General features: G+C 37.3%; 1 protein-coding gene across 10 annotated transcripts in view; it reads right to left on the bottom strand.

Moving 5' to 3' along the window:
* Positions 1–66: 66 nt before the first annotated feature.
* The window catches only part of LOC135847658 (dystrophin, isoforms A/C/F/G/H-like), a 101,085-nt gene continuing 89,695 nt past the window's right edge, over positions 67–11,456 (bottom strand). For 7 of the 10 annotated variants that reach the window (XM_065367291.1, XM_065367289.1, XM_065367294.1 and 4 more), the window contains 2 exons: positions 7,278–7,403; positions 67–2,480 (listed from right to left, as the gene is read on the bottom strand). In XM_065367291.1, coding sequence (XP_065223363.1) covers positions 2,383–2,480; positions 7,278–7,403 — 224 coding nt within the window. In that variant the 3' untranslated portion in view covers positions 67–2,382. Of the gene's footprint in view, positions 2,481–4,968; positions 5,027–7,277; positions 7,404–11,456 lie in introns of all 10 variants that reach the window. The other 3 variants (XM_065367292.1, XM_065367296.1, XM_065367295.1) reach the window with 3 other exon arrangements.

Here is an 11,456-nt window from a genome sequence, read left to right as displayed (position 1 = left end):
TTGATCGTTAGAAGAATTTTCTTTTGAAGAAACGTTTGGTCATGATAGGCTGAATGTTAAAATGAATTCGTAAACAATTTGTAACATATATTGTATAACTTATGAGATAGCTTGTACGAACAAAATATTCGTTAATACTAGATACGAAACGTACATACGTTTATTCAGGTTACAACTTATACGTAACTAGGTCTACTTCGTAGAGTTAATTCGCGACTTGGAAGTGAAATTAAAAATTAAAAAAAATTACCAAATTAGATACCTAAATTGGTAAGCAGGTACTCGGAAAATTGGAAGATTTGATTTTTTCTGTCCGCTCTAGTTAACGAAAATAGGTACAAATATTCCACTAGGATTAAAATATTAAAAATTGATTACATACAGACGCCTTCTGATGAAATACTAAAAGTAATCGGTGCAGGACGTATGCACTGTAATTTGATTAGATGTGTATATCACGTACATACAAGCCTACACGATAGCTGCACAAAGCAATCTGTAGGCATAGTAGCGAGTATATTACCTATATACGGTAGGTAAAAAAAAATATATCGAATTTGTTTTTTATGGAAAAAAGGCGACTACATAATGTTTGAAAAAGACCGCGCAGGCCTTTACATACTATGAATGATATTCAAATTGCGGCGCCAAAACGGCCAAACAATTTTTGAATCCGAATTACGTACGACTATGGGGTGGTGGGAATTGCTGCAGTGGATATGGACAATTGGATGATGAAAATGACGCCTACACGTACGTACACGTACGTACGCGTATATGGTAAACGATTATTACCTGACCTACTTACTTGTATCGGAAAATGATACCTAGTCTCGATATGTGTAAAGGTATGAAGACGTACGCGTAGCGTATCATCATGATATGGAATCGTTTTACTCGTATCTTAGAAGGGTACGCACCCGCAGTAGACCTACTATGGTTGTGAAAGTAGTGCGTATGCGGTATGTTATATGTATGTACATATGTACTTATATACGAGTACGTATCTAGATCTACCTATCTACGAACGAGTACACAGCGCGGCGACAGAAAAAATATCTACAATTAAATAGGTAAGTAAAGTACAATATTAATAAACAGTAATATCACGCAGGACGCAACGTCGAAATAATCGCAGTTCAGTTGCGGACAAAGAGTTTTTAAAAAATTTACATCTACATAATAATGTGTATCTCTATCTACGGCTACGAGTACGTATGTATAACAGGCGGTCCTGAATGCCAAGAGAAATGAGGAGCTCGTTGTAGAAATCGCCCTTGTCAAAAATGAAAATAAAAAACAAGCGAGACAAAAAAAAATCTGTAAAGTCCTGATGAATTGGTATAAGTACTGTGTTCAAAGTGATTTTTTTGTTTTATCAACTCGAGTATTTGCTGTTCTGTTATTGCGAGAAAAACTTTTGGAGGACTATAATACTGATGCATCCATACACAATGCAGTGGAGAAAAGCACCTCCCCAATTTTTTTTCAAAATGACAAGGGCTATTTCTGCAATGAGCTCCTCAAAATAATGTAGGGTTAATACACGGCCGACCAGCTGTGTAGGCACGAGTAGGTATGTAGCGCTCACGGCGTGCACACAAAAATATTAGTACCTAGTAGGTAAGTATAAGTACGAGTAGTAGGTACACAGAAAAAAGTTTTGCCTCGAATACGTATTTCGGCTGGTCGCTGTGAATAACCATATCGGCGTGGGCATGATTCTGATTACATTACATACTCGTATTCCACCAAAACCTACAGTGTGTTTTTCACAAAAGAAAAAAAAACTTGGTTGGAAATGTTTGATATTTCTGCGTAGTGTGCACTGTGCACCCTTCTGTACATAAATATGTACCTACAGTAGGCATTACGAGTACCTAGGTGCTAGGTAGTTATCATCGTTTACAAGTAATGAAAATTGTAATTTTTTATTGTCTGCAACAAGTACTCAAAAATAGGATCATAGGACAAATGAATAGATACGCATAATACAGAAAGTGAGCAGGTAAAAAAACATAAAACAAAAACAAATGATTGTACAAGAACACAAACGTCTGAGGAGATGACCGATCAAAATTGAGAACCCGGCGCGAATTCTTTATATGTATTTGTAGTTTACTGACGTTTACCTACCTACACCTACATTACATTACATTACATTATACTATACTTTTTAGTTTTTTGGAATGGAATAACCCTGCGCGAACGTAACCAGCAAATAGAGGAGTACTAGTAGTAATACATATAATACTCGTACTATACGAGTACGTAGCTACTCAGCTAGGTAAGGTAACGTAAGTGGTGGTGATGGTGCGCGGCGCTGTGAAAAGCTTGATGCCAATGCCGAGTTCAAATCCAAGTCTAAAATCCAAATCGAGCCTATACGTTATTATGGCGCTGGAGCTGGAGCTGGTGGTTTTCAGCATTTTCGTCCGTCATGGCTGTTACTAGTTCACTGACCACTTTTCCCAAATCTTCTGCAAGCGTAACAGACAGAAAAACATTTTTATAACCAATTACTGCGGTACTGGTGAACTATATGTATCTCTATCTACTACCTAGTGAATAGCGATGGCGATGGTGCTACCAGTAATTGCATACTGTGTAGATGTACAACCATACACCGCCGTATGCACTATACAGGGGTATGCAAAAATATCGAGTACACCGAAGAAAGTTTTTATTAAAAATATGTACCTGTATAGGCTGGCAATGTGAATGGTGAAATACTACATATGAGTAGATGATACCTAGATGAGTAATATGATTGGTAGAATGTCATCATCACGCCTCAGTCTAACGACCATTCATCTGCTATCATTATTATGAGTACTTGTACCTATCATTCGCTGCAGTTATAGACACTGGACCTGCGTATAAGACAACCAACTGGCAGCCATCTTGGCAAAATAACCTGAGTAACGCCAATTTACCTATCCCGCTGGGTGATCTTGGCAGCGCTGTACTTCAAACATCAAAAATACCTCAATCATGGTGGCAGGCTCACCAGTCACCACCCAAGTCATTGCTATCCAGAAGCCAGGGAAAGACCCAGATGACCTTAAAAGTTACCGCCCTATATCATTACTATGTCACCTGTATAAGATATTCGAGGTAGTGGTCCTAGAGATGTGCAGTCTGAAAAGTGAAAAGTGAAAAGTACTTTTCTTTCAATGAAAAGTTGAAAAGAAAAGTTCCTACTTTTCACTTCACTTTTCAGTTTTCACTAAAAAAAAAAGCGAGTGACCAATCAATTTACTCATCAGAGATCACTGATCTCATTGATGAAGTCAAATATCAAGTTTAACTCTCTCCACTCCTCCACCTTCGCAATTCAGCACCCATTTTTGATATTTTTCACTACATTTTTTTCAAAATTGAAAAACCCAAAAATGTTAGAGGCTCTAGAAAAGCTCAAAACCACCACTATTCGATTAATTACGTGGGAAAAAATGAGTTTGTTTTTTTGTTTGTTTTAGATAGACAAAAAATACATCAATTTGAAGCTTTTGCAGAGAGCTTTAAAATGAGTCTCACACGATTTACTTTTCACACTTTTCACAACTTTTCACACTTTTCAATGAACTTTTCACTTTTCATTTCACCAAAATTACTTTTCTGAAAAGTGCACATCTCTAAGTGGTCCTAAATCAAATAGCTGAGCATGTTGACAAGAACCTAATCAGTCAGCAGGCAGGTTTCAGAACTGGTACTGGTCAGGTCCTGAGGCTGACACAGCACATAGAGGATGGTTTTGAACAGTGAAAGGTCACTGGTGTAGTGATTGTGGACCTCACTGCGGTGTTCAACACAGTGTGTCATCAGATACTTTGGTACAAGATCTATGAACTGGCCAGGGACTACAACTTTACAGAAACCATCATGACACTGCTTAAACACCAGAGGTTCTATGTGACTTAGATGGAAAGAATAGCACTTGAAGAAGGCAAAAGAATGGCTTGTCACAGGGAAGTGTCTGGTCACCCATTCTTTCTAATATGTATCTACACCAATGACCAACCAATTGGAGGTCCCGCACATCCCTTTCTTTATGCAGACAACTTGGCACTCACAGCATAGTGTGACACATTTGTGGAGATGGACGACATGCTGAGTCAGGCAGTAGAAGAACTTGCCAACCACCTGAGGCCAAACCCATCTAAGGCAGAAACCTGTTTGTTCCACCTGCAAAACCATGAAGCCAAGAGACAGCTTAACATCCCATGGGGAAACACCACACTGAATCACAATGACCACCCCAATTATCTAGGAGTGGCACTGGATAGATCACTCACCTACCAGCAAAACTGTGAAAAGACCAAAATGAAAGTGGCTGCTAGAACAAACCTGATCTAAAAGATGGAAGGTAGCAGTTGGGGAGCTAAACCATAGTCCTGCATACATCAGCGCTAGCGCTGTACTTTCAGTTGCAGAGTATGCTTGCCTAGTATGGGGATGATCAGCATATGCTAAAAAAGTGGATGTACCCCTGAATGAAGCCTGTTGATTGGTGACAGGGTGCCTCAGACCAACTCCACTCACAGCTCTGCATTGTCTCTCATGGATTACACCACCAGAGGGTTCTAAGAAAATTCATTGTGCAAAATTCATAGCGTGAAATTTATCGTGTGAAAATTACCTAATAATGAGAAAAATTAATCGTAGGGAAAATCAATAGTTTGCGAAAATCATCGCGGGGACTAGAGTGCGCAATCACAAGAGATACAACTTTGGACTTGTCAAAAACACATCCTGCAACCAACCAACCAACCAACCAACCAACCAACCAAACAACCAACCAACCCATACACTTACTCACTCACTCACTCAATCTTTTTGGATTTTTCACCATCTGGAGTTGTGACAAAATGATGATGATCAAATGTCACATTCACATTTCACAGTTCACACACATGTGTACTAAAAGTGACTAGTATCTCTATACCTACATGAGAAATCACTAACCTTCAAATAATTCCATTTCGCATGCAACCACTGCCGCCATCATCATCTATATTATCACCTATCATTAGCAGCGAAACAAAAACACACCACGGATTAAATCAAAAATTGTTGAAAATTAGGTAAGATCTGAAGAAGAAAAATAAGAAAAGGGAAAAAGCAAATGTAAGCTTTTCAATTAGAGGTGCGACTTCCAGGCCACTCTGTGTGCCAAGCCGCTTAACTGCACATCTACATATTGTTAGCATCCATTACATTTCAAATGAAGCTATGTAGTACATAGACATACTTACATACATTACTGTTACATATTATTGACCTACCTACACATAAAATAATACTGCAAGAGCATTTATGATATGCGAATGCAACTCAAGAAAACAGTATTATGCCATATGGCACATGCCGATGTCAACATGATTGGTAATGTATTCACTAGCGATGTGATACTACCAATGTGATATTATCGATACTTAGGATGATAATATTTCATCATAATCAATATGGTATGTACCTATCAGAAATTATTGACTGTCAAAATTCAAAAAAGAGCATATTAAAATGAGCTAATTTTTGGTACTTGTAAAGAAAGAAACTGAGAGCAACTCTAAGCTGTTTCTTATTCTCATTTGTTGTAAGTAATTTAGTATTCTCAAAAAAGTAAACATGATTTACAGGATGCAATAGTTATTATGTATTTCACCATTCTACTGATATGGCTGATCAGTACCATTATTGGCTGTAGGTATTCATCAATATTCTGTACTAAACAGGCCTAACAACGTGAAAAGAGGAAAAATGATTTTCAAAATTTTTGTGTACCTGATATAGGTACCAGAATATCAATATATTGGGTCTGCAAAGTAGGTACATAGTACATAGTACTTGTACATACGAGTACTATCTGAGTAGGTACTTTAATTTGTGAGAGGTGATGTGAAACACCATGCAAAGTTGGAACATTGCAACAGGCAAGCAAGCGAGCAAGCGAACAAACAAATGATTTGCTGAAAGCATCTACAAATCAGCAAGTTGATTAGAATTTCACTCTCATACTAGGACTAGCGCAGAACTCTCACACTCCACCTTGCATAATTCAAGTAGCTGCTCAAAGTTGGTGCAGTTTTGAGGCTCAGCTAAGTCAGCTTACATGACCTAACCCACTACTTTTCATCTTGAATCATAAGACACTGCTGACTCTAGCTGTTTGGTCCCACTGACAACACAAAACTCACATGGTACTATGTACTTAAGTACCTAGCTGTACCTACATTAGGGTGACCCTTAAAATGCAAAAGTAAATATTTTTTCGGTCTGACCCCCTAAATTTTTTAATTATATCATAAAATTCTCGAATACAAAATTTTAGCCCATTTGGAGGTCATTAACCCGTGCCGAATTGACTAGAATGTTTAAATGGGATTTAACATGGGTTTTTAAGTGAAAATTGCATTTAAATTCCTCTTAGGCGCCTAAAAAATAATTCCGAGGGTTTTTTACAAGAAAATGCTACAAAAGCATGTCAAAGACCATATAAAACAATAACAGGTTCATGGGGACCCCCCTACCCTTCCTTCCCGCCCTGGAAATATTGAATTTTCCCCTATATTTTTAGGGCAGGAAGGAAGGGCAGGGGGGTCCCCATGAACCTGTTATTGTTTTATATGGTCTTTGACATGCTTTTGTAGCATTTTCTTGTAAAAAACCCTCGGAATTATTTTTTAGGCGCCTAAGAGGAATTTAAATGCAATTTTCACTTAAAAACCCATGTTAAATCCCATTTAAACATTCTAGTCAATTCGGCACGGGTTAATGACCTCCAAATGGGCTAAAATTTTGTATTCGAGAATTTTATGATATAATTAAAAAATTTAGGGGGTCAGACCAAAAAAATATTTACTTTTGCATTTTAAGGGTCACCCTAACCTACATACAAACTGAACAGCTACCAACTATGTGTAGTACATATAGTGATAGCAGGCTATGGTAGCAACAGTAAGTCAAGTCCACAAGTGTCACAGTCACACTAACAAAATCATCTAATCAATTCCTAGGCAGGCCTACACAAATTAGCACACTACACAGCACAGCAAGCACTAAAAATAGCAGTAGCATAACACAGCATGCCAACTGCAACTGGTAGCAATGCAACCACTACTCGTATTTACTATGGACTATTGGACAATGGATTACGGATTACTGATTACAAATTTGCATACACACAACATATAACACACCACACTACACAGACACAATGAAACGCCACAAATACTCTGGGTAAAAAGAAAAAGTGTAAAACACACATCACGGACCTGCCATCAAATGTAAACTGCCAACACCACCGGGACCATGACCGGTGGCCACCAAACTGCTAACCAGAGGCGGTGGCGGTGGCGGACGGTCCAAACTGCCAAGACCACTCTCCACCCACCGACCAGCTGATGCAACAACAAAAACAAACATCACATAAGTACTCATACATACTACAAGTAGGTAGGTAGGTAGGTAGATAGGTAGGTAGTAGTTACTAGGTACAGGGTGCCCAGAAATATTGTGAACCCCTAAAAAAGTTTTCTGCTAAATGTTTTGGTTGATCACACTGAATGATAGCATTCCACCAATCATATGAGTCTACTTCATATTGCCAACCTATATGTTTAATAAAACATTTTCTTTGGGGTTCACGATATTTCTGGGCACCCTATAGTCATAGTGTCAAGTAGGAATAGGTACCTCGTACCTAAGCAGGCAAGCATGTAGTATCCATGCAGGTAAGGTATGTACTATATCAAGCAACCCTAAGAAAGTTTTTCATTAAAAATATAGGTTGGCAACGTGAAATAGAGGGAACTGTTTGTTTCGCCGCGGACGTTTCGCCGCGGACGTTTCGCCGCCGCCGAAAAAAGGTCATTTTTGAAAAAGCGATCGTTTTGCCGCCACAGTGGAACATTACGTAATGATAAAAAATGAAATCATGTTAGATAAAATTATAAGTATGTAATTAGAAAATTATTCACATTTATGACATTCGGTGAGCCCCCAAACGATTTTTTTTCAGGTTCTGGGTTTCGGAGCTTGGGCTTGAATGTATGAAAAATTATTTTTTATATCAATTTCACCATATTCAGTGATACATATTGATTGAACTTTCTTCCATGAGAAAAAACCGTAAAACGAATTGGAAAATGTTAGCTTGTAATAAAGTTTTGCAAATCCATTTGAACTTATGAAAATCAGTGAAAAAAATAAAAAATTAACCAAGGCCCCTTTTCCATGGAACTCCTAATTTCAAGCCCTGAAAAGCCCCGGAAAGCTCTGAACACTTCATTCAAGCCCTGGACCCTGAAAGACCTGGACTACTGCCTTCATCACAGAACATCTCTCATTCAGCACGTACTTATTTACTTCTCATTCAGTTCATTTCATGTATGAACAGCTGTGTATTTTGTAATACATCACCGTGGCGGCGAAATGAACGCTTTTTCAAAAATGACCTTTTTTCGGCGGCGGCGAAACGTCCGCGGCGAAACGTCCGCGGCGAAACAAATGGTACCCTGAAATAGATGCATATGATTGGTGGAATGTTATCTCTCCAGTTCAACAACCAATCATGTGCTATCATTATTATCATTCACTGTGACCAACCAAAGTATTTTAGTAGAAAACTTTTTTAGGGGTGCTCGATATTTCTGGGCACCCTGTAAATGCAATACCAGTGTTGGAAAAAAACGTTTTTTTAAAAAAAAGACAAAACAAACGTTTTTTTTTTGTTTAAAACAGGGTTTTAAACTGCTGGATTCTCACTTGTTTTAAACATGTTTAAAATGTGTTTTAAACACATTTTTAACACAAATTCATTTGTTTTGGATTCATTTTTTCAAATATATGTTATCCACATATCCAGTCATCAACTTTTAAGATGTGATGTCATAAAATTGCTATAATGTTCAATAAATATAAAATTAAAATAAAAACACGAAATTTGCCGTCAAAAAAAGTATAGGAAGAAGAATGAAAATCTAAAAATTCATTTCCTTCAATTTCACTACTTTTTTAACCAGAAATTGAAAAAAAACTTGTTTAAAACAAAAAAAAAACATTTTAAACAGAATTTTGTTTTAAACATACAGTGCTGTTTTAAACTGACAACACTGTGCAATACACATAGGTATAGGTACTGTGTGTATGAACAATGTTCATAAATATGGTAGTCGCATTTCACATTATAATTAGATATTCATTTGTAGTTTTTATGAAAAATTGCTATTGATAACAGGGGTAAAAAATAGCCTTCAGTATGTAATTGTTAATAATTGTTACAACATACTTGATTTATAGTAGGAGTAGTTAGGCCTACTTGCATCAGTTACCTACGCCTACCTACAAAGTACACGAGTAATCGAGTATAGTACAGGTACATCTACATGGGTACTTACACTTACTTACTTGTATCAGCTGCCCATTGGCCATATTGTAGTGCGTATTTGGCAAGTACAAAAATCTCGCCTTTCTTTTCTCAAAATAATACGTAGATGAAATATCAAATGTGAGGGCGCATATGGAAAGGGACCTTACAACCAAAAGTAAAATTTCACAAGAGGCGGGTTTAAAGTTTTGCGTTATTTCCCTTGTTTTAAGGTACAATTACATATTATGGCTATTCCAACTTCGAAGGTCCTATACATTATCACAAATTCACACACGCCCTCCAACGACCTGTACTGGCCAAATTAGGCACTACAAAGTTGATAAAGTGAGCAATTCTGTTGGTATTATCAAGAATTTTAGGGTATTAGTTTTGATAAAAATCGTTTGCTGCTGATTGTGGCAATGTTTTTCGGTTCAACTTGTGTTTTTTATATAGTTTCACATTAAAGTTAGTTATATACATATTATTAAAAAATACATTTCGTAAATCAATACCAGTGGCTAAGGTGTATGTATACCTTGCTGAAAGTCTTCGATTCGAGTTCCGCAGTTCCGCTATCGGAAAATTTTTTAAATGATTTTTTCCACTCATGTCTTATTAAAGTCACGAGTTTTTGTAAAATTTTCATTTTTTACGCATTTTTACGTTTTTTTTTCAAATTTTTTGCGTCATTTTTCAACTTTTATGAATGATAAATGTATGCATGCTTCGCTTAAAAGTAAAAAAAATCGATGATATACTTAATACAAATTGGAGCCTATAGAGGGTTCTACTCGATTTTTAAAGAGTCCCTACAAAAATTTGGCGAAGAAATAAAAAATTGATTTTTTGGTCATAAGGTCCCTTTCCGTATGCGCCCTCACAAATACTCGTATTGTGCACCACAATGAGCAATGATGAGTGGAAAATTCATGCATTTGAACTATTTCTTATCAAATATGGAAGGGTAGGGATGATCACAATTCTCACATCAACAGATGCTCACTGTTACTCTAGCCAAGTCTGATTTTAACCATCTTCCTACTTATCCTTTTTATGCTCTCTTTTAAATTTCCTATGAAATTTATAACGGCGTATTCTCATTTTATTCCTGTTTTCTTTAATCGTGATAACTGATAATTTTATTTCACTCGATTTGACTCAAAGCACCTAGATAGTACGAGTACGTACATGTTGTACTGTACATGTTTGTTCAAACTTGGTGCTCACTCTTTGACCTAAAAGGGATTTAATGGATCTATTGTCAACAACTATTATACTCGTTACTCGTATCATTTCATCACTCAACCCTAATGACGTATTTTTTTAGAACCAAATCGAGTTCAATACGGACCAAAGTCCTTGATTTTGAAAATTCTAATGGCGATCTTCAGCTTTATTGATTTATAATAAATTTGTTTGAAAAAATGAAGTTGGTTGAATTATCCACTTCAATATGACCAATATCTGAGTAGGTAGGTAGCACTGGCAGTCAGTAAACGCTGCCTACCTGCCTACTGGCTACCTACTTATACATACAATATGTATAGATTCAAACTCAGTCATTGTGGTGCCCCTTTGAAGTATAGGTAAGTACATAGGCATTGTGGTGTCCGGTTTTGGACTTGTGGTGCCCGAACAAAAGTCGTTTTATATAAAACGATGTATAATTGAATGAAATGCACTCTAAGGTGAAAAAGAAATTTTTGAGGCGGGCATCGCAAGTACCAAGTTTATACATATAACGGGTACCACTGTGACTAAAAACCCAAACTGCACCAAAACACCTTTATCATACATATACATATATGAGATCCTCTATGTACGTGGGCACCACAAGGTACTAAGTAAGTACGTGTCGTGTATTCATATTACATATATATACGAGATGTGTAGGTGGTGCGGGTAGCGGTGCTTGCCTGCCTGCCTGCCTGCCTGCCTGCCTGCCAGCCATAAATAGGTAATTGGTATATGGGATTTGTGTAGGTAGTGCAGGAGCAGGAGCAGGCGCAGGCGCAGGCGCAGGCGCAGGTACAACAAACAGTCCATAACCAACTAACGACTACGAGTATAACTATGTACA

The sequence above is a fragment of the Planococcus citri genome, chromosome 5 (assembly GCF_950023065.1).
Source record: "Planococcus citri chromosome 5, ihPlaCitr1.1, whole genome shotgun sequence".
NCBI lineage: Eukaryota > Metazoa > Arthropoda > Insecta > Hemiptera > Pseudococcidae > Planococcus > Planococcus citri.
Note: the sequence above shows the minus strand (reverse complement) of the source record. Positions and strands in the feature narration are given on the sequence as shown.